The 23,578-nt window shown below is 41.3% G+C and overlaps 1 protein-coding gene across 4 annotated transcripts in view; it reads left to right on the top strand.

Moving 5' to 3' along the window:
- The window catches only part of STX16 (syntaxin 16), a 28,384-nt gene extending 6,065 nt beyond the window's left edge, over positions 1 to 22,319 (top strand). For 2 of the 4 annotated variants that reach the window (XM_008950886.4, XM_008950892.4), the window contains exons 2-9: positions 2,423 to 2,434; positions 10,291 to 10,398; positions 10,788 to 10,928; positions 12,083 to 12,245; positions 13,304 to 13,395; positions 13,946 to 14,089; positions 16,456 to 16,536; positions 19,006 to 22,319. In XM_008950886.4, the coding sequence (XP_008949134.1) occupies positions 2,423 to 2,434; positions 10,291 to 10,398; positions 10,788 to 10,928; positions 12,083 to 12,245; positions 13,304 to 13,395; positions 13,946 to 14,089; positions 16,456 to 16,536; positions 19,006 to 19,110 (846 nt within the window). In that variant the 3' untranslated portion in view covers positions 19,111 to 22,319. The remainder of the gene's footprint in view (positions 1 to 2,422; positions 2,435 to 10,290; positions 10,399 to 10,787; positions 10,929 to 12,082; positions 12,246 to 13,303; positions 13,396 to 13,945; positions 14,090 to 16,455; positions 16,537 to 19,005) is intronic. The other 2 variants (XM_008950889.4, XM_008950899.4) reach the window with 1 other exon arrangement.
- Positions 22,320 to 23,578: the final 1,259 nt, after the last annotated feature.

Genomic DNA, 23,578 nt, shown 5'->3' on the forward strand with positions numbered 1-23,578 from the left:
AAGATTCTAAGTTTTAGTACAAGCTGAGTCTGTTGGAAAATTAGTTCTCTGTCTTTAGAATCCAAGTATGAAATCATTATATATTTCTCTTTAGATCTACTTGCTTTTCTGCTTTTAAAGATTCCATGGGAGCAGTGAGGCTTACTTTGAGAATAAGGGTACTTTGTTGGATAAAAGTGAAGCAAACTTTTATTTTGGCAGTAACGGAAATAAAGTAAATATCACTATAGCATAGACCTGTGTTTCCAACTCATTTTGCTCAACTTTTCCAGACTTCCTGAGTAAACACAGATGGGTTTCCACTTATTTTTCAGTTTTATGTAGAAAGTTCTTTAGACTATAAATTCCACATGCTACTTGGAGTTTTCAGTGTTTGCTTGATTGCATGCCATTGGCAGGTCAAAAACCTAGATTTAGACATTATAAAGATTTAGAAGGTGATGATGTGTAGTAACGTGTTTTCATTTGGCTTTATTTTGGTCTTTCTTCATGGTAATTCTAAATGTTTTAATTCAGGTCTTGACTAAATTTCCTGGTAATTTGGTGGCAGACAGAATTTTGAAAGCCTTCTATTTTTAAATAGCAGAATGGTGGGGAGGGTCTTTGAAAAGGTGACCTTAATTTAATATTCCTGATGTGGTGGTAGCTGCCTATCACAAGTAATTCCCTGAATTGTTAATAAAATTAGAGAGGCTGGAGGGTGGGGTGGAAAGAGACCTGAACTCCTGGGTCTGTCCCCAGTCTGACCATTAACAAGCTCTGTGGCTTCAAGCAATGCATTTATACATTTTGAAGCTTAGTTTTCTTATTTGTAAGAAAAGAGTTATTTCTAGCCCTAGAATCCCATGATTCTGATTTCACCTCTTATCAACTAATAATTGTAGAAATCAGAAGATCAGGGTGTGTGTGCTCGGTTAATAATCCAAGAGCACAGGCACATGTGCAGCAGAGATTTTAACCGAGGTTTGCAATAGTACATCGTTCAAAGATGAAATGCCAGGGAGCCGCTGCAGAATAGGAAGAAGACTGAGATACTCAAGTTAGGGATTTTGTCTTGCATCATGTTTTATTAATAAAAGATTTTAATGTTCTCTTAATGTTAAGCTTTTAAAAAATAAAAACATTTTTTCTTTGTAAAGTAAAAGGTAATTAAATCAGCTTTCCATTTGATTTATTAATATCATCTAGTACTACTATTATGGCAGGGTGTGTATAGAGTTCTTTTTTGCTCTCATAGAAAATTGTGGAAGGAATGAAGAGGATTTGCAGCTTTTCATGATGTCATCTAATTGAATTTTTACGTGGAGTAAAGTTTGATTACATTTTTATTGCTATCATTGTTTAATAATATTTTGACCCTGATAGAGCAGCTTCATTTGCACTATTTTTAAATAAGAAAGTTATGTTTTATTTTCTAAATTTACTGCTAAACATAAAAAAACACAATTGATTATTGAATTTCACCACTAATTATTTCAGTGATCAATACTGTACAAAAAAAAGACCTAGTTGTTTAGATTATCTGTCATTAGTAAATGTCTGTCCAGAAGATAGAGTTCCATGTTGATCTAAAAAAGAACCTTTAGTTTTCAATTGAAACTTAACCCTCTGGTGTCATGCTTCTCCCTTCCCCCTCCCCTTAAAAGAAAAAAATTATTCTTACCTTTTGTTTTGTCTCGTTTGCTTGCTTTTATAAGAGCTTTATGAATAACTGTACGCTTTCTAGCTAATAATAATACATACCAAGAGATGGTAAGAGTTTTTCTTTTATTTTGCCACCTGTGTCTCTCTCCGGGAAAGAGTGGTTTCTCAGCTCTCTTACTACCAGGGATGAAGCCGTGTCTGCGGGATGTAATTTGCAGAGACCTTACATATGTGGTCACTCACATGTTATCTGAATACAGCTACAGACAATTTTTGTGGGTCATTTATTTTTTAATTCTGTTGCATTTGCAGGTCTGATTTACATGTTAAAATATACATTTATTTAACATGATAAAATTACATTTTAGCTCTGCTCTCATTTTATTTTCCTGAGGGAAAATAGAATGTGGTATTGTATGTGATATTTGGTGTTTATGAAACAGATTAACAGCATATTTTAGTGAAACCAAAGCAAGTGTGTTTTATCTGTTTCCAGTGTATTTTAATATTTACAGTCATTTTTTTGCTTGTTTCCTAGCTCATTTTCAAAACAACCACAGTAAATAAAAATTAAAGCATATATTGATGTAGCTTAATTTTAAAAAAAAAAGTAAAGGAGATTTTAAAATGCCTTGCTTAGTGGATCTTTATATTTAGTCAGCTTAAAATCTCAGTGTTTTCTCAACTGACCATGCCTTGTCTGTCTGTCTGTCCCATGCTGCTTTCTTTGTGCTTTCCCCAACTGGATGGGACTGATGGGGACAACATGTCTCTTCAGGAGCTGGATGAGGTATTGTGTTTTGAATATTTTTATATGTTGGGTAGTTTGAGTTTATAAAATACCTACTTTTCCTGAAGTCTTTGCTCATATATAAAATGCTAACAGCTTATACATATTTAGCATTTGTTTTGATTACTTTATAATTTTTTTAACAGTTTAATATGTAGAATTTAATCTATTTTCACACCATGTGAACTGATGATTTGAAAAAGGCTTTGGGAAGATCGTTTACTAGTCTTGGGAAAGTGTCTTAACTTTGGAAGCAGTAAAGGTTGAACACTTTCTTCAAGGAAGCCAGCATGTTTTGAGAATTAATGTCTGTAGCTTCCTGATTTCTGAGAGGTGAGTCGTGCACTTCCTCAGGTAGACAGTATAGAAGGCCAGCATGTCTGTGAAGGCCCTAAATGAGAAGGACTGTAGCCACGGCAACTGTGGGAGGGTCTTCCTTGTCACTCCTGTCTGGAATGAGATGACACCCAGTGGATGCACCTGGAGCTATTGTCACCTGGGCCCAGTTCTGCATCTCCTAGCTGGGGGTGCCTTTGGCCTTTTTATTAGCTACTAGCATCTTGCCCAGAAGGTGGAGAGAATATATATTCAAAGCACTTTATTTTAGTAGCCCGAGTAAAAGGGTTGAGAAAAAATGAGATTAAAACTGTTGTTAATGTTTGTGTCTATTGTCTGTTTCAGCATTGAAGGGGTAAGAATATTTTTCCTGAGTATAGACCTTTTAAATAGAGTGATGGAGAGGTGAGGGTTGTTCTTGTTTGTTTTCATTTAGAAGTATGAATAGTAAAGTAGGATTAGGAGGATCACTGTCCTTAAAACCAGTGGGGTCCTAACTAGTAGATTCAGATCTACCTATATATTCTAAAAACCTTAACTAGTTGATAATGACAACAGACTGAGCACAGCCTAAATAGCCTTCATTGGGAACTGGTTAAATATATTGTGTAGCATCTCTGACCCTCTGTAACAGGTAAATAGTGAGGCCCATCCATGAGAGCTGCAGTGGAATGAGCCCCAGACACATGGCGGAGTGGAAAGACTCAGATGCAGAGCAGCATGGATAATATGATTCCTGCTCCTTTTTTTTTATTTTTTTTTTCAGGAAAAATAACTCATATTTATGCTTGTGTGTGCTTAAAAAATTCCTGAAAAGATACACAAGAAACTGTTAACAGTGGATACACCCCAAGAAACATCTGGGATAGAAAACTTCCTTTCTATTGCAAACCCTTTTCTTAGGGTGGATATATATTTTTAAACCATGTGCATGTATACTTTGCCACTAAAAACAATTAGTTAAAAAAAAACACCACTCAACGGGTAGCTGACTGAGCCAGGTGTCATGGTCATGCCTGTGTGGGGGTTTCCTTTCCCATTCAGGAACCTCACTGCCAGCTCCCCGCCTGGGCACGGGGCCCTGGAGAGGGCGTGGGGGCTTGGAGAGCAGGCATTCTGAGTTAAAATAGATGTTGCTACTGGCTGAACAGTTTGAAGATATGGAGCTTATGACCTCAAAAGGAAGTGTATAGGATGCGAGGGAGGGTAACAAATTATGGAACCACTTAGGTTGAAGAACCATTTGAATAATGTTCCAAGGAGGGGCACATAAGTGGTCATAATTACTTCGGGGTCTGCTGTCTGAACCGATTTCCAGTCTTTCCTACTTCCTTTTTCAGGCAGCAAGTTCCAGAAACTGGCTACTCACTGCATGAACTTGGCAGGCCCTTTTGCTTTTCTTATGTTTCACCTCTAAGGGCTTAAAAGGGAGTCTTCACGCTCTGTGATCAGAGGCCCTGCATAGAGAGCACTATCTCCTCCACGCGCACCCCAGTGCTATTAGAAATGCAGGTTGCTGCCTCATCGTGGGTGCCCACGGCCACCTCATTTCCTTGTGCGTTTCACTTGCCTCTTTTGCTCTTTTGTGCAGTGCCGTTATCTTTTTCATGAAGTGTGGCTTCCACAATTGTCTGTGACGTACATTTTATTTACCTCGTGCATTCATTCCACTCGTTTCTTGTCGGATCACTCAGCTGGTTGTGATTGTGCGTTCAGGACTCTGAAGTGCCAGGTACTGGCCTAGGAGCAGGGGGTGTGGTTGGGGACAGTGTCCAGAGGCTTCTTTGAAGCTGAAGCAGGGCCTCACGTTGGCATCTCTGGAAATAGTGAACACCCAGCTCCAGAGTGGATTAGATGTTAGCCACCCCTTTATAGGGGAGGCCTGAGCAAATGTCCCTGAGTGAATATCACTTGCATCTCCCAGAGTAAAGGCATCTGACGGCCTCACTTCAGAGGCTTCCTGCAGTCTGTCCATGTCTGATTGTCATTCTCCTCCTCTAGCCTGAGTACCCTGGAGATGTCACTTTTCCTTCTCAGAAAACACTAAGTAAGGTGTTCCCTGAGGAGGACCCGAGCCCACCATTGGTTCTCTTACCCAGGGAAGTGTCTGGCCCTCTCCTTTGTTCTCTGTCTTTAATCTACTTCCTGTCTTATGACAAAGAAATCTCTGGGAGTTTTTAAACTCAAGATAAGAATTATTTTAAAAGTCACAAGATAACAAATGTCAAGCCCCCAAACCACACTGCCTGGAGGACTGCACATCTGGGAGTGCCTGGGCCGGGCCCCAGTGTCCATGTTGGTGAAATAGGGAGCGGCGCTCCTCTGAAGGATTGTTCTTGGGACTGGCATGGGCCAGGTCAGTAGCAGTGCTCAGTACAGTGCTCACAGAAGGCAGGGAGGGACGGATTGCTCCCCTCCTTTTTCTTCCCCTCAGAGTATGTATGTTAGTTGAGAAAAAAGGAAAATCAGTGAAACTTAACAGTATCAGGGTGATGTGATTCTCAAGTGTTTTTATCTCTATATTTTTTGTATCATTTATTTTTATTTTTTTGAGACAGAGTCTCACTCTGTTGCCCAGGCTAGAGTGCAGTGGCGCGATCTCGGCTCACTGCAACCTCTGCCTCCCCAGTTCAAGCGATTCTCCTGCCTCAGCCTCCTGAGTAGCTGGGACTACAGGTGCGTGCCACCATGCGTGGCTATTTTATTTATTTATTTATTTTTGTATTTTTTAGTAGAGACGGAGTTTTGACACGTTGCTCAGGCTGGTCTCGAACTCCTGAGCTCAAGTGATCCGCCTGCCTTGGCCTCCCAAGTGCTAGGATTACAGGCGTGAGCCACTGCGTCATCCTATGCCATTTTAAAAGTATTTATTTTGACCATTTATTAATTTCATAATTAGAAAAGGTAAGCATTATTTTAAAATTATTACGGGTTTAGAAAAATGTAGTGCTGACATCACTTTTTTCTTTTATCCACATGCTTATTCACTTCTCCAACAACTCGGATTTCTTAAGCCTAATTGTCTATCAGCGAAGTAGTCTGACTTCATCATACAGTCTCCCAGAGTTTCACGTGGAAGCGTGAGTTGCCAGTCTGTTGATTTTCAGTGTCCCTTCTGGACTTTCTAAGTGTTCATTGCCATAGACAGTCCAGAATTATCGGTATTGTTCTCATTACCAATGCATTACGGCTAAACTTAGTTGATTTTTTTAGATGGGGAGGAGGTGTAGCTGACTTTTCCAATCTCCACAGAGGCTTGCTATTTCTGTAATCTTAGTCTACACTAAATCAGCCTTCAGGGAAAGGCAGGGTTTTTAAGAGTAGGAGGGCCATAGATTTGGAACAGCAAGATTTATAAGAGAGAATGTGTATGTTCTTTCCATAGATGGAGAACTTGTCCATACTGGCTGGTACTCTTTAAATGGCAAATGTCAACATTTGAAGTGGATCAAAGGCAAAAGATACCTTTAGTGAGACTGGCAGGAAAGCCATTGGGTGTGCTGTTTTGAACATCTGTTGGATTTTTTCTGCATTTCTCTCAGGAAGGATGGCTCTAGGTTAGGGTAGCGGACCCCAGTAGTTCTTGGAGAGAGGAACTACATATCAAAGAGGCAAGAATTCTTAATTCTCTTAAGTACAATTTTTATTTAAAAAATATGGAAAGATTTTTTTTTTTTTTTTTACTTCAGAAGCACAAATTTATTTATTTATTTATTTATTGAGATGGAGTCTCGCTCTGTCTTAATAAAAGGCTGGAGCACATTGGCACGATCTTGGCTCACTGCAACCTCTGCCTTCCAGGTTCAAGTGATTCTCCTGCCTCAGCTTCCCGAGTAGCTGGGATTACAGGTGCATGCCACCATGCCCGGCTAATTTTTGTATTTTCAGTAGAGACGGGGTTTCACCGTGCTGGCTAGGCTGGTCTTGAACTCCCGACCTCAGGCAATCCGCCTGCCTCAGCCTTCCAAAGTACTGGGATTACCGGCGTGAGCCACCGTGGCCAGCCGCACAAACCAACATCATATATTTGGAGGGGGCACCATGTTGAAATTCAGTAAGGGTAAGGAGAGAGAATTAGAAACCTGGCCATTTTTTAAGATCTGTATGAAATAGGATGGCAGCTTGAAAATTGATACATATGCTGGATCTTCAACAATAAGAAGACATGTTTTTAAATGGGAAGTGAGGTTTCTGAAATTAAAAGGGTGCTTATGTTGCACATAAAATTTTTTTATGTCCATATTGTTCCCATTTCAAATAGTTGACGCTTATCTTCAACAATTGTTTTCCCTTCCCAAAACATACTGTCTTGTTTTTTAATAGTACATACTGTGATACACATTACAAATCCATACTGCTAAAAGAAATGACACATTTCTTCTCAATAGGGTGGTGTTTCTTTATTATAATGAACTATAGCTATAGACTGTATCATAAAAGAGACAAATTATTCGCTATTTAAAGTTTTCATTCCCAAAGAATCAGCTGTTCTATCTTACTGGCAAAACTCTGATACAATGTGTGGGAAAGCTAGTACCAGCTGAGCAGGCTGGCATCCATGCCGTTCATGTAGGAATCTCTAATTAGCAAGCTTCCTTAGGACCCTTAACAAAGAGTGTGTTCTCCCCACTTTTGATTTACATCTAATTTGAGGGGAACACATGCATAAAATCAAGTACTGCTTCAAAGAGTTGTATTCACTTCAACCGATTTTTCATATGTGGTTTATAATTTGTTGTTTTGGATAAAATGATACTAATCCCAATGCAGGTAAATTTAGATAGATACCATCTCTCTGTCTTCTTTAGTTTAATGTGTATTTGTAAACAGTAAAAACAGTACAAAATAAGATCATGAGCTTAAAAACTCTAAAATCACTATAAATAATTACTGATTGAAATGTGTAATAATAAAATATAGTGGATTCGATAATAAACTGGTGTAGTGGAAATTCTAGGACCCATGAAGAGGTCCTTTAGCAATTTTAGATTTTACTTTGTATAAACAGCTGGAGTTCAAGTTCTGTTCCAGTCCAGCAATACTGTAGACAGCACCTGATGTATGGCTGGCAGGTGCTGGGAGCTGGGCCTGTGGTTTGTCCCCCTGCTTTTTAGTCAGTGTGTCCTCCACAGAGTTGTGTACCTCTTGGTAACTTTGGAGCAGGAGTGTTGAGGAATAAACGAGTCTGCCTCTGAGTGCTTGGCACAGGCCCTCTCTGTGCCTGCTCTGTAGAGGGTGAGGTCTGCGCCTCTCTGTCCACGGATGGTCAGTAAGAGAGGATGATCTTTACTGACACTAACGTCACTCACTGGGGGCCTGTCCTATAGTCCCTGGTGTAGTTGGTGGGAAATGAATCAAACTACTGTGTTTCGTTGTTTTAATCTGATGGCTTGTCTTGATTCATTTTCTTAGCAAATTGCAGTTATAGTTTATGGGCCTGTGGAGTGATTGGCACCTTCGAGGGTGGAAAGGGTTTCTGGAGTCAGCCGACCCAGGTTTCAGTCTGTCACATAATAGCTCTGTGACCTTGGGCAAGCGACTTAACTTTTCTGAGTTTCAATTTCCATATTTATAGGTTAGAATAATAGTTTCTAACTCACCTAGTTTTTATGAGGATTAAAATAATGTCAAGAATGTAAAATTCCTATTGATGAACTCTTAAAACCAAACAGAAGGTAGTGGTGGTGGAGAATTACCACTTCACAGCCCGGGAGCCCCAGACAGTGCGGGTTTGGATGACACACCATTTGTTTAAGAAATGACACTGGCCCTGCAGCATCCGTGCCACGCTTGAGCACCGGTGGGCTTAATCACGGCTCCTGGACGCGCTGGGATTAGTGAATGGGGCCTAGTCCTTCCAGCGTGTGGTCATTGCCTAAGATGCGTTCCCTGAGTGGACACGTGCCCCAGAGCACACAGAAAGCCTGAAGCAGATGGTGACAGAACCACTCCAGGGCATGCAGGGAGGTTGATGGTGAAGATACCAATTTGCTTTTAAGAATTTTACTGTGAACTCTTTAGGATTTAGGGCCTATTACTTGAAGTGGTCTTTTATTCTAAGTTTTTCTTTATATGATATTTTTCCCCCTTCATCTGTGGATTTTAAAATTTTGTCTTGTTCCTTTATTATTAGAAAAGCAAATAAGTATTTAATGAATGAAAAAATAAATTTAGTTAAATGCAAGGAAGAGGGAAGAAAAGCAATATGAATTTTTCACCCAACTCTACAGTGTGATTTAGAAAATTTCCAAAGTATTATCTATAAAGGGCTTTTACAGATTATTTTCCATTATATTTTGATCATCATTTGGATCTTTTGAAACTGGCATTTAAAAATTCTGAGCTCTGGAGGGCACCTCAAAATCTTTTCAACCCATTCACTGCCTGCAGGCAAGAAAACAGCTTAACCATGCCAAACCATGATTTCCCTCTGTTTTGTGTGTGTGTGTGTTTTTTTTTTTTTTTTTTTTTTTGAGACAGAGTTTCGCTCTTGTTGCTCTGGCTGGAGTGCAATGGTACGATCATGGCTCACTGCGACCTTCGCCTCTTGGGTTCAAGGGATTCTCCTGCCTCAGCTTCCCGAGTAGCTGGGATTACAGGCATAAGCCACCATGCCCAGTTAATTTTTGTATTTTTAGTAGAGAACGGTTTTCACCATTTTGGCCAGGCTACTCTCGAACTCCTGACCTCAGATGATCTGCCCGCCTTGGCCTCCCAAAGTTCTGGGATTACAGGCGTGAGCCACCGCGCCCAGCCGATTTCCCTCCCATTCTTAAAAGCTTTCTACCGCAGTGTGTTATATAGTTAAAATAAACAGGAACCATCGATACCATTTCAAAATAAGGGGAAATGTTCCCTGTGGACATTTAACTGAAGAAAAGAAATGACAGTGTAAGATTGCATTGAGATCTTAAGGATTGCTTTTGCCAAATGGTAGATAATTTGCTAGTGGTTTTAGGCAGTTGTTTCACACATCTTAACACATGGTTAATGATTGTGTGACTGAGATAACTGGATCAGCCCTATTTCCAAAATAAGCTAAGTGTATTTAAGTAAACCTTGCTACTATTGAGCATTTTGTAGTTGTTTCATTTACTGCCTAGTTTTTTTTTTTTTCACTTGTAACTGATCACATGAATCATTGAGGTTCATGCCGTTCTATCACAGTACTAGTAGTAAGAGGTCTTTATTTTAAGGATCTTTTGTTGACTTTTTCATTACATTTCTATAGCCAGATCAAGTCAAATTTACGTTCTGAAGTATGTCCAAGGAAATTAAGAGCTGGTGCATGAAAAGATAGGAAAACAATCCAAATCCTAGCAGTTATCAAAAGCAAGTTTATAATACAGGCAAGTGCATTCACTACTTTCTATATATTTTCAGGGAGCAACATTTAAGAGAGAGTAAACATTCACTCCTTTCTGTATCTTTTCAGGGAGTAACATTTAAGAGAGAGTAAGAGTATTTGTATCTAAATTGGATTAGAATAATTTTTTTCATGTCCCTTTACTTTCCTGTAGCTTGCTGATGACCGTATGGCACTGGTGTCAGGCATCAGCTTAGATCCAGAAGCAGCGATTGGTGTGACAAAACGGCCACCTCCTAAGTGGGTGGATGGAGTGGATGAAGTAAGTTGCATGTTAGTTTCATAGCATCTTGTTTTTTTAAGTAATTATGACAACGCATTTTAAGATATCTGTCATATAAACGAATTTGGCTACACTTGAATGTATATTTCTAGAAATACTTTAGCTTTAGGTTAAGTTGTCTATGTGTGTGTTAATGATTTTAGCTGTAGTTTTAACATTGGTAGTAACTACCTGAATTATAGGAAGAAATTGAAACCCAATGCAACAAGGAAGAATGTGATTTTCTGGTAATTTGAATTAAAAGCTGCTCACACATCAGCAAGCCAACAAGTTTGCTGAAGACCGAATTCTGTATGCTGAGTGTAGCTGATGGAGGCAGACCATAGCCTGCCTGGCATCAGTGGAGTTCTGTGACTTCATTTGCTTAGATTCAGTATGATGTTGGCCGGATTAAGCAGAAGATGAAAGAATTGGCCAGCCTTCATGACAAGCATTTAAACAGACCCACCCTGGATGACAGCAGCGAAGAGGAACATGCCATTGAGATAACTACCCAAGAGATCACTCAGGTGAGGAGTGCAAGTGAGTCCTGGGGAAACCAGCGAGCCTTCTCATGGCAATCTCAGAAACTAGAGTGTTATTCAGAATCAGTCTCCTGGAGTCATTTCCCAACCTGAAGTTCTCAGAGGGACCTCAAGAGGCCCTGAAGTCCTCCAGCTGTCAGCGTAGGTACCTGTGAGGCCTTGGAGGTGTGGGGACTGTTTTTCAATTGTTGGCAGATAACTGCTGTGGACGGATTAAGTAAATATGAAATTTCAAACATTATCGAGTTCAATCATTTGATTTTAAAATGTGTAACTAATATCGTATACTAGTGTTAAGAAATTTCAATGCTAAAATATAGTCCTCATAATTGAAAAAACAACTTAGTATCCTAGAAAAAATTTTTTATAAATATTAAATTTGATTAATTTTAAAATAATAGGACTAGTGTTGAAACCTCAGTGTTTACATTTTTTACTGAAGTCTCCTGGGTGCTAATTATCAGAGGAGTGTGGTGCTTTGAGAAAAGCCCTGGGGGGTTGGAATGTTGGGACCCTGGCTCTTAGCAGTTTGTTACACGATTCTCATTTAATCCCTCTGACTCTAGTGTTCTCATCTGTAAAATGGGACTAATAATCATAGTACCATCCTCATAGGATGCTTGTTAGGGATTAAATGAGAGGAATGCAATAATAATATGATATAATACAGGTTGAACATTCCTAATCTGAAATCCAAAATGCTCCAAAATTTGAAACTTTTTTTTGAGTGCCAATATGACACTCAAAGGAATGCTCATTGGAGCATTTTGGATTTCGAATTTTCAGATTGGGGTACTCAACTAGTAGGTATTCTGCAAATATTCCAAAATCTCCCGAAATTTGAAATCCTAAACATTGCCAATCCCAAGCATTTCGGATGAGGGATACTCAGCCTGTCTAACGTGATGATATGTGAGCAGCTGGGCACACAGCAGGCCCTACATAGCAGGAGCTGAAATCTAGTGAAATCTTTCTGTGTATATAAATTAAGCCGCAGATTCCTTTTATCTGTTCACCTTTCTCTAAACCAGACTGAGTGAACAGAGCCTCTCACTTCTCACTCTGGCTTGTGATGTGGCAGTGTTAGCAGAGGGGCTTCTTTCCCAGGCTTGCCCTGAGCCTCGGGCTTGTTCTCTTAGCTCTTCCACAGGTGCCAGCGTGCCGTGCAGGCCCTGCCGAGCCGGGCCCGGGCCTGCTCCGAGCAGGAGGGGCGGCTGCTTGGGAACGTGGTGGCCTCGCTGGCGCAGGCCCTGCAGGAACTCTCCACCAGCTTCCGGCACGCACAGTCAGGCTACCTCAAACGTGAGTGCTGCCCGGGCCTAGTGAAGGGATTTTGAGTAAGAAAAGCACTTTATGTTTTCTTTTTGGCGACTATTTTTTCATTTAGTCCAGTACCTTTCATTGTTAGCTTTTGAACATGTTCATACCTTGTACAGTAAAGGGAAGCCTCCTCCCTATGTGAAACCCTGGCTTGGAATGAAGGCACAGCGTGGGGTACCGACCAAGGCTGGGGGAGGGCACCAAGATAGTTCAGCATCTCAGCAAACAAAATTTGTTTTGTGTCAAGCTGCAAGAATTTGAAAATCAACCAAGCACATTTTAAAAACCTGTTGTTTTCTGGATGTTGGGGTTTGGGAGAGCTGCTCTTCAACAGGTAAAAAGCAGTTGTTATTACCGAAAGCCACATATTTGCATAACAACCGAAGTGTTTGAGAGCACCTGAGAAACCCTCCCCAGGGTCCTTGAAACACTTCCTCTGCTGGCACCACGGGTTCACCCAACAGACCTTTTCTTCCCAAATAGTGCAAAGCCGGATTTCAGCTCTCTTCTCATTCTAATCACCTTGTAAACTGGGTTTTTTTAAATTGCCATTGCAATCAATAAAGTCCCCACATACTCCAAAAAAACTAGTTCTCCCTCCCTCTGACAACTGGCATATTTGTATTTTAATTTTATTATTTCCAAAATTTGATTAGGGCCATATGGAATTCATACTAGAGATGCTTCTAGAGAGAAATACTGATTTTTTAAAATGTTTTGTAACAGCAGTTAGATTAAATTTTTCTGCTTCACTTAGAGATTCTCAGATGGTTGTGTCATTTTTATCTTGGCATCAAGTGAATTGTGCACATTTACACTGTGACTTTTGTCTTGAATAATCCCAAATGCCTGCATATTGTTGTATGTTTGTAATCCTTTACTCTCCCTCCACCCCCATTGGAGATAGGCTTCTTTAAAGCGGCTAAGAATATCTCAATTTTGACTGTTGGAGTTTACTCTAGAATTCCCCCTTTTAATGGTAGAACAATACTCAGGATGGTTTACATATTCAAGTAAAATGAATTCCCTATCTGTGATAGGCATGAAGAATCGAGAGGAAAGATCCCAGCATTTTTTCGACACATCAGTACCACTAATGGATGATGGAGACGATAACACTCTTTACCATCGGGTACGTGAAGGGGCTGCAAAGCTGATTGCTGTGTCTGTGCACCCCATTCTGCTTCTTTCACCTCCTAGACCTCGAACTTCTGTGCAGTGTCAGTGGATTGATACAGTTGACTTGTATATTCATCAGGTTGTTTTGCAGCAGGTGGAAGAACAGCCGTACTGTTTCTTCCTTTCCGAAGGCCACAGGGAGACCTTGTAATCTGCTTTCCAGAGCCTTTGGGAAAGTGGTCAACACCCTGCCTTCTTAGGAAGAGCCCAGAGAAACAGAGGGCTATCCCGGGGGTTTTGTTTATCCGCCCTTGTGGAGTTGGCAGACGTGGGCTTCTGTCTTCCCTGCTATGGCCTCAGAGCTTTAGATCCTGCTGGTTTAGGGAGTTTGAATCTTTCCTGTTAGGGAAAAATGAGTGCTTACTGTGCTTTGTAGAAATATTTTCAGAATTCATTTTCTTTAAATTATTTTCATTGTCTTTAAATTATATCTAAACAAGTATACCATAGCTTTCCTGAGAGGGAAAACAATCTATCCAACACATTGTGCACTGTCTTGCTAGGGTTTTACAGAGGACCAGTTAGTTCTGGTGGAGCAGAACACACTGATGGTGGAAGAGCGGGAACGAGAGATTCGCCAGATTGTACAGTCCATTTCTGACCTGAATGAAATATTCAGGGACTTAGGAGCGATGATTGTAGAACAGGTACGTGAGCTGGCCTTCCTCGTGAATAGGTTTTTCTGCCATACTATCTGTTCCTTCTTTTTCCTGTACTCCTTTCAGGGAAAAAAATTGGAGCCAATTTTCTCAACATGTGTGTGCACCTGTCCTTTTATGTGTGTGTGTGTGTATATATATATTAATATTAATCAAATATTAAATTTGATTAATTTTAAAATAATAGGACTAGTGTTGAAACCTCAGTGTTTACATTTTTTACTGAAGTCTCCTGGGTGCTAATTATCAGAGGAGTGTGGTGCTTTGAGAAAAGCCCTGGGAGGTTGGAATGTTGGAACCCTGGCTCTTAGCAGTTTAACAGTTACACAATTCTCATTTAATCCCTCTGACTCTAGTGTTCTCATCTGTAAAATGGGACTAATAATCATAGTACCATCCTCATAGGATGCTTGTTAGGGATTAAATGAGAGGAATGCAATAATAATATGATATATGATAATACAGGTTGAACATTCCTAATCTGAAATCCAAAATGCTCCAAAATTTGAAACTTTTTTTTGAGTGCCAATATGACACTCAAAGGATATATATATATATATATATATATACCCACACACACATATATACATATGTTTATGAATATATACATAGCAATCCTAATCAGAAAATATGAAGTTCAAAATGCTCCAGAATTCAAAACTTTTTGAGTGTTAACATGATGCCACAGGTGGAAAATCCCTACACAAGACGTCATGTGACAGGTTGCAGTCAAAACTTTGTTTTATGCACAAAACTAGTAAAAATATTGTGGCCGGGCACGGTGGCTCACATCTGTAATCCCAGCACTTTGTGGGGCTGAGGCACATGGATCACCTGAGGTCAGCAGTTCGAGACCAGCGCGGTCAACATGGTGAAACCCCGTCTCTGCTAAAAATACAAAAAAATTAGCTGGGCATGGTGGCAGGTGCCTGTAACAGCTACTCGGGAGGTTGAGGCAGGAGGATCGCTTGAACCTGGGAGGTAGAGGTTGCAGTGAGCCGAGATTGCACCATCGCACTTCAGCCTGGGCAACAAGAGTGAAACTCTGTCTCAAAAAAAAAATATATATATATATATAGTATAAAATTACTTTCAAGCCATGTATATGAAACATTAATGGTATATGAAACATAAAGGTATAAGAAACATTAATGAATTTTGTGTTTAGACTTGGGTCCCATCCAGAATATCTCATTATGTGTATGCAAATATTCCAAAATCTAAAAAAAAAATCCCAAATCCAAAACACTTCTAGTCTCAAGCTTTTCAGATAAGGGATACTCAGCCTGTATATGTGTGTATTTACAAATTATATACATAGGCTACTGTCATTCCCTATAAGAATATTAATAAATCTTTTTTTGATAAATGAAGTTCTAATATTCTCTTCCCATGCCTCGAGGGTACTCATGTGAGCACACTACTCTAGAGACCTAGTTGACTCTGACCGAGCTCAGCAATGATTCTGACGCTATAGAAGATTTCCCTTCTAATTCTGGCAGGTTATTGTGTAATGGCAATTGGAACCACTAGCGTTCAAGTAGAATTAAATTGTTGTTCACCGTTAAAATCTGATTAGGGCATTTTATTATCTTGCCAGCAGGGATTTGGGTCCTGATCCCCCTGAAACCAACTGCAGAATGGAGTGTTCAGGCTCTGGAAGATCCAGTTACATTAATTACTCCAGTGGTTCCCAGTGAACTGCTATCTCTTCTAATCCAGCATGTTTCCAATAAAAGCTCTGTTCTTCCTCATAGCCCAGTGTCCCCGTCTTCCAATTTAATTGTTTAAGAGATTAAACAATTAAACATCTTCCCCTTGAGTCCAAATTTTTAATTTTAGGTGGTAGACTGGAGTTTACCATTTCCTGCTCTGACCCATAGAGATGTGGATCCACGTTTATAGACGTGATAGTCAATTTGCAGGTCTACTTATGACAGGGGCGAGCTTACCTGGTGTTCTCTGCTTACTTGAATCCAAGTACGTAGGCAGCAAATGGGCGCAGAGCTTCTGTGCTGCTCAGAGCCTCTGTCCACTGGACCATAGATTTCTTAGGGCCCCAGGAAGTCCGAATATGGCATTTCTATGGCAGCTGAAACCAATAAGGAAACCTCAGTCTGTCAGTACTTCTTTCTCGTGAGCTAGATGTGATGGCACTAACCAGCATTCTGCCATCGAGCTCCTGACACTGCTTGAGGGTGAACTCCAGAGCCCTCCGTGTGTACCTGCAGCACACAGGGAAGGAAAACATCATCTTATGGATGATGATGTCTGTAATTTGCATATCTCATTTTTGACGTTCAGTTTTCCCAGTTGCCATTGTTGATCGTCTGTAACTGTCATTTATTACCTAGGGTACAGTCCTTGACAGAATTGACTATAACGTTGAACAGTCCTGTATCAAAACTGAAGATGGTTTGAAACAGCTTCACAAGGTAATATGTCTTTCAAGACTTGGGAATCTTAGGAACTATTTTCAAGTAATCAAGAATTGGTAAGCGGGTTCTTTTCCACCATAACGATCTTCAGCATTCTTGTGTTGTCCACTCTCAATACAGTAGTGTAAAAAGGGATTCATCATTTCATTTAAAGCCAATTGTGGGGGCTGTTGCCATTTTATTGCAGTTAATGATTCCAGGTGTATCTCACACTTAAATCCAAAATTGCTAAGAACTCCTTTTTGTGACAGTAAATTCTAAAGAGATTGGAGTTCTTCCTTTTAGAAAATATTTCATTCTTTTCTGATGCTTCTTGTTTTAGGAAATCAATTGGGCATTTGCTAAAATATGTGTTGAAAATCTGTCTGCTTGTTGCCGTTGACTTGGGCCTCTCTTGTGATACATTCCTGATGAATTGCTGATGGAGAATCATTCTGCAGAAGATAAAAATCTAATTTTCTCTTTAATTACCACAGCATATCTGTATTACCTTGAGAAAAGAGAAGTTTGTTGAAGTGAGAGTAGTAATTCTTTTATTCTGTGCTAATAAGGTAGCTGTTTCAGGGATGTTTTTATGATATTCTTTCTTTTAAAAAAATAGATGGAAAGCATCTTAGGAATCTTATCAGTTATGAGAAACATGCATAAACGGCTGAGACTCTCATATATAATTGGTTACATGTTTTCTTTAAAAGGAATATAACAATACTTCACAAATTAAATAATATCCATTTCCTTGTATCTTTGAGACCCAGTGGAGTTTCTAGCCATATAATGAGTGTTTTGCCAATTCACTATTGGACTGCTCTACCATTTTTCTGAAATCAGTCGCTTCCTATACCAGAGATCGCCCCATTTAATAGCAGTATTGGGTTTACAAAAAGTCAGCCCTTGCACTAGTCTAACCAGAAGCCCTGAGCTGTCTTTTCAGGGGGCTTGTTGCCACGTGTGGGTGGATATGAGACTCCAGCCTGTGGTGGGAAGAGAAGTCTGACCTCGTCTATGCAGGGTTTTTTTAAGCATTTAGATTAATTTGGTTGCCAAGCCCTGTCTATTAAAAGTGAAAACTAACTTAAGTTTCTCACTCTGTAATACCCAGGTTTTGATGTGCTGCTGAATTATGCATTGGTTTTGAAGTTTCTTAAATAAAAACTAGTGAAATATGTTTTGTAATATAACACAGATAAAAGGAAAAGCTTTCTCTGCGGGAGTGAGCAAATCTAGTGGGAACTAAAAATTTTGTTTTAGGTTCTACTTTATAAATCATTTTGAGAGGTTTTACAGTATATTATTTAGTATTGGCTTCCCTGGTGTTCTGGGTTACTTATTAGAAAAGTCAGCGTGCTCCATCTTCCCTCCAGCCACAAGGCTGTAGGCAGCACGCGCGTGCTCGGCAGTCGGCTAGTCTAAGGGTGATTGAGCGTCGGGAGCTGCTCGCCATGACCGGACTCTCGGTGCTGTCCCCTGCCTGATGTTTCCTCCTGGTGGATGAGGGGCTCCTCCAGGTGGGCGGGCAGGCTCACTTAGGAAACAAGCCCACCGCGGGGGATGGAGCAGGAGAGATTGCCATTCTCGCCAGGGCTGCCTTCCCGCTGTCTCCTCCTCCCTCCTGTGCCATAGCAAGGTCTGGAAGAGGCAGCGCATGCTCTCCCTGGACGTGCTTCCCGGCGCCCTCTGAACTCTGCTGTCCTCTGGCTCTCCTTTCTCAGTGCTGTGTGTCTTTCGCCAGCCAGGTGGGGCCCTTTGGCATTTCTCTACCAGGCATGATGGAGTTCCCGCTCCTGCCGAGCTTCCAGGATGTGGTGTTAAGGTGAAGAGATGTGCAGGGTGCAGCCTCGTCCCCAGATTGAGCTTGGAGGGCTCCTTTGCTTTATCGTTGGCGGCACTGGGAGGACGCGCCTCAGAGGGATCTTTCTGCATATGACATCCATGGGGCACACGTGTCTGTTTTTATTTCAAAGGATGAGTTTTTGTTTCCAAATTTAGGGGAGGTCGAAATGGGGCCTCTTCCGGGCGTCTGTTGCCTACCTGCCAGGTACGGTCCTCCAGCCCGTTGTTTCCTTCCGCGGTGAAGGAACTGTGCATTCGCTCCAGGAACACGGACCGGGAACAGGCGACCCGTGCTGCAGGGGCGCTTGCCACGGCCTGCAGGAGAAAAAGCAGGGAGAAGCAGGCCCAGCTGCACCCGGAAGCATGAGCTTTCACTTCCCTGTCAGCCTTAGTAGTAGGTTTCCAACAAATCCATTTCCACGTCCAGGGTAAATAAGCAGCACCGCCATCATGGGGCTCTTCCACTCCTGGTGATTGAATTCCGTGGGACTGATGGAGGGATTACAATCATGTAGCCTGTAGCAGAGACCTCAGTCACTGTGCAGAGAGATCTGGAAGCCTCATTCTGGAAACGAGTGGGACTTGATTTGGGATTTTGGGGAAAATGACGGCCTTTTTTCCCTCCTCTTTTTGTAGGCAGAACAGTATCAAAAGAAGAATCGGAAGATGCTTGTGATTTTAATATTATTTGTCATCATCATTGTGCTCATTGTTGTCCTCGTTGGCGTGAAGTCTCGATAAGTGGCATTGGGTTTTCGTGTGTGCCGCGCGTGTGGATCTCCCGGGTGTGAGGGGCTTGGCCTGCGCCCCGCCAGCTGCCCGCAGAGGTGCAGCCTCGAGGAATCTGAGGGCGTCGGGGCAGCGAACCTTTCCATCCACGGACTCCTCCTTCCCTAGTCCTGCTCAAGCGGTCCGGGGAATGGGTTTTTGTTTTTCCTTCATTGTTGAGAATTTAAGGACCTTTGATACTGCTGCACAATAGAGACTGAGTTCTGGGATCAGTTATAATATATATTTTTTTTAGAAAGAGAAAATGAGCTGAGAGTTTACAGGCACTGCAGAAGCTGTTCAGTATTATATGTGTATATGCTATTTTTTTAGCAGCCATGTCTGAGCAGAATGTTAAAATAATTTTTGGAAAAATTTTCTTTAAACCATCTGGTTTTTAAGAAATTTGGTACCAAAAATTGATGAGTAGAGGCAAAAATGCCCCTTCATCTTTCTCTATATATTTTCCAGTTGAAAACAAACTAAGAAGTCCTTTAAGAATTTATAATCCGTTCCCCATTAACTTAATTTAGCTTTTCCATCACTGTTAATGATCAGAGTAACAAAGTGTGAAAAATAAGAAACCATCATTGATGTTAATTAACACATTTAGATGGGCCAGTTAAAACAGCTTCATAAGTTTTAAATTAATTGTAAATGGAATATTCCTCATTTAAAATTTTTGCACTGCATTTTCTACTGTAAACCAAAAGAGGTTACTAAGCAAAACCACCTAAATTTAAGTTGGTGATTTAAATGAATCTCACATTAAAAGAAAGCTTGACAGTGTTATGAAAGCCACCAGACTCAGCCAGTGTGTCCCCATGGGTATCCCCAGCCATCCTTGCTCAATCCATTACTTATATACTAACTACATAATGACCTGTTCAAACCAGACTCTATTTAATGAACTGTGAATTTACACAGAGGCCATTTTAAATGGATCACCCCATTTAGGATTAGTGGATCTCAAATTATTAACCAAACATCACTCCATTTCAAAGTAAAATATTCCACCAGCGATTTGATTTATTGGCTCTTCCATTGCCACTGAGCAATGCCCAGGAAGCAGGCACATTGCCAAGGACTGGGGGCATCTTGACTAGGAAGCTCCTCGTTTGTGTGAGCGTGGGTCAGACCGCCAAAGTAGGACTTCATCATTTACCTACCTATTATCAATATGGTGCTTGAATATATTCCTATAACTGTAGAACAGTGTGGAAAGTGATGGTAACTTTGAAGTTGTTCATGTTTTATTGGCTTTGTTTTAATTGACACCAGTAGAGTTTTAATGGTCTTTGTGTAAATTTTAATGGCTTTTCCATTGTTTTTGCTTCTCTTAAAAAGTTTAAGAAGAATATGACCTCATTAAATGTGCTGTTTTATTTGGACCAGTCACATAAAATGTCTCTCTAGAATTGACTTTAAAGTTGTTTACAGAAATTTAAACTCAATTCCAGAGATTGAAGTTGTCCAAACAGCTTATGGGCTTAGTGTCCAAACCCCTGCCCAGCCTTCCCTTTCCAAGTTGGTGCCACCTCCAGGTAGCCATTGGTGGTTTTCCTATTACTGATGTGGCTGTGGAATGATAAGGTCCTAGAGGGGCCCTGGCATTTCAGGAAGCGGACCTGGTATTCCCTGACAAACATTGCTTAGGAAAGAGGGCCGGAGAATAAGAAGCCAGCACCTCATCAGTCAGCCGTGCAATGTGAGACTTCCATAGCTGTTGAGAGTCACTGCAGGTGTTCTTTCATCCCGTCTGATTTTAACCCATGGTTGAGACGTTCCAAGTTAGATCTGCTGCTCTTAGGTGTGGGGCTGTCCACATTAGGGAACTTGCCTCAAAAACAGTCCACAGTAGCAATACCGGATTTCTGTTCAAGCTTTTTAAAGTGCTGAGTCTTACAAACCCCTGAAGGAAAGTGACCCTTTAAGAGAGAATCATCTTTTATTTATATTTATTTTCACCAAATAGGGTGATGAGGGTTGGTTTTTGTTCCCTCAACCCATTTGGGTAAAATAACAGATCTGATTAGAAACTGTTTTAAGGAGGGGCTGGGCTCGGTGGCTCACGCCTGTAATCCCAGACTTTGAGAGGCCAAGGCGGTCACGAGGTCAGGAGTTCGAGACCAGCCTAGCCAACATGGTGAAACCCCCGTCTCTACAAAAAATACAAAAATTAGCCGGGTGGGACACGCCTGTAATCCCAGCTACTCAAGAGGCTGAGGCAGGAGAATAGCTTGAACCCGGGAGGCAGAGGTTGCAGTGAGCCGAGATCACGCCACTGCACTCCAGCCTGGGTGACAGAGCGAGGCTCCGTCTCAAAAAAAAAAAAAAAAAATTGTTTTAGCGCTGGGTTTCCCAAGGTGGGAGAGACAGACCCAGCCTGGAGCTGGCCCCGGGCCTGTATGCTGACTTCTTGGGGTCCTCAAACCACTGTATTTTTCTGTTGAGCCTGTACTTGAGGAGAGATCAGTAGCATTTGAGGAAGTAAGAGAAAAGAATCATGGTACCTCAGGGTTTCTTTCCCTTTACTCGCTGGCAGCCATTGTCTGTGGGCACCTCATGTTTTTCCACACTCTACTGGGCCGTGGAGGTAACGATCACCCAGGCCAGTCTCCTCTGCCTGGGATGCGCCCTCTGAGAGGAGGCCTAGCAGGGCAGGCTCCCTCTGGGCATCCCTGGATGCAGCCTCTGGACACATGCCTCCTTTAAAGTGTCCGGGTGCGGCTCAGGTTGAGTGGAGGTGGAAGGAGAAACAGACATGTTTACCACGCGTTTTCCAAAGCTCCTGATCTTTCCCAAGATTGTAACTGAAAACTGCTGTCTCTTGTTTTGTTCGTTTTGGGGGTGGTGGTGCTGGCTGGGCCATGCTTGTGAAGTGATGTGTGTCTCTGATTTAACGGATTCACTGTTTTCTCTGCTAATTGAGAGAGCGTTATTTACATTATTTATTTGTTTTGACACAAGTGCTTTCAGTGTTTTATCCTAGCTAATGGCTTCTTAAAGGTAATAAAACCCTTCCAACGTAATTGGTCAGATAAAACTTTTTTTCTTGTATGCTTAAATAAAGCAATTAGTGAAGCACTTCTATCCAAAATGACTTTTTTGTCCTTTTTTAAAACCAATTTACTGTTACTGGAAACTTTTTGTACAATAAAGCAATCACGCAGATTAAAGAACATCCTGCAATCCTAGTATTAATTTTAACAATGGGTTCATGTTTTCTTCCAGTGCATTTGTGTTAGGGGAGGGCTTGGCCAGTTTTGTGATCCTCTGGGCCCCTGACTCTGTTTTGTGCCTGAGGCCTTTGCCTCAGTGTCCGAAAGTAGATCTATCTAATGGATGCTTTCAAAGGGACAATCTATTTACTATCTGATATACAAAAATAAAAGGCAGATAAGTATTTTTCTTATGAAAATATATGCTTTATATACATACCAAGAAACATTTGGAAATCTCCAAATAAAACTGTGATGTGCCTTGTTGAGAAGCAATTCTTACACACAGGCTCTAGGAGACTTGACTTTCTAAATGATTTTGTTTCCTACTCTGTTACACCAAAAACTTCAGAGACAAGTGTCTGCCAGTTTAACTCAAAGCCAAGACTATGTTTCCCCTTGATTGTGCCTGTCCTGGGGTCCTCCAAGGAGGACCTTTGTCCTGAAACCTGACTTTGATGCATTTGTTTTGCTGGTGGGAGATGTGGACCTGAGTGATGGTAGAGGTATGTGGTTTCATCACCAGAACCTATGCAAACAAAAAATAGCAGCTGTCATGCCAGATCTCTTTGGCGCCCTTGGCGTTTGGTCCTGAGGTGTTGCGGCGACTCAACAGCAGTACCCTTCAGAGCCTGTCGACAAACCACACAAAAGAAACAACGTCCTCCTCTTGCACTCTCACCGTGTTTTTTGTTAAGAAATTACATTTCCCCAACTCGCATGTTGGCCACTGGCTCTGTCCAAGAATCAAATCCACTCTCGAGGGAGAGACGTTTGCCATAGGGTTCAAGAATATTCTGACCGGCAATGCTATCTAATAACATTGAAGAAATCCTCCATCCCGAAGGGGACCACATAAAGGTGGCAACACCTCTTTGGTGACCTCTTGGATTATGTTCTCAGCTGAGTCTTTGGTGGCCCAGTCTTGAACCAGCACTACAAGAGTATGCAGACGCAGTCTGCAGAAGCATTGCTGTCAGTGGAGAGCTGCAGGATGCCACCAATGACTTGGAGGCATGACTTGCCAGGAGGCCTGGAAGTGGGGAGCCACTGGGGTGTCCCTTTGAATGCTCACTTTGACAGCAGATAAACAGGCTGGATATGGATTTCCTCTGTGAAATTTAGCAACCATCCTATAAGAAGTCTGATCCTGATCCAACGTTTGAGCAATCTAGAATCCTTCCTGGTCCGTCTGCCATAGTTACGTAGCCACAACAAAA

Source organism: Pan paniscus, chromosome 21 (assembly GCF_029289425.2).
Source record: "Pan paniscus chromosome 21, NHGRI_mPanPan1-v2.0_pri, whole genome shotgun sequence".
NCBI lineage: Eukaryota > Metazoa > Chordata > Mammalia > Primates > Hominidae > Pan > Pan paniscus.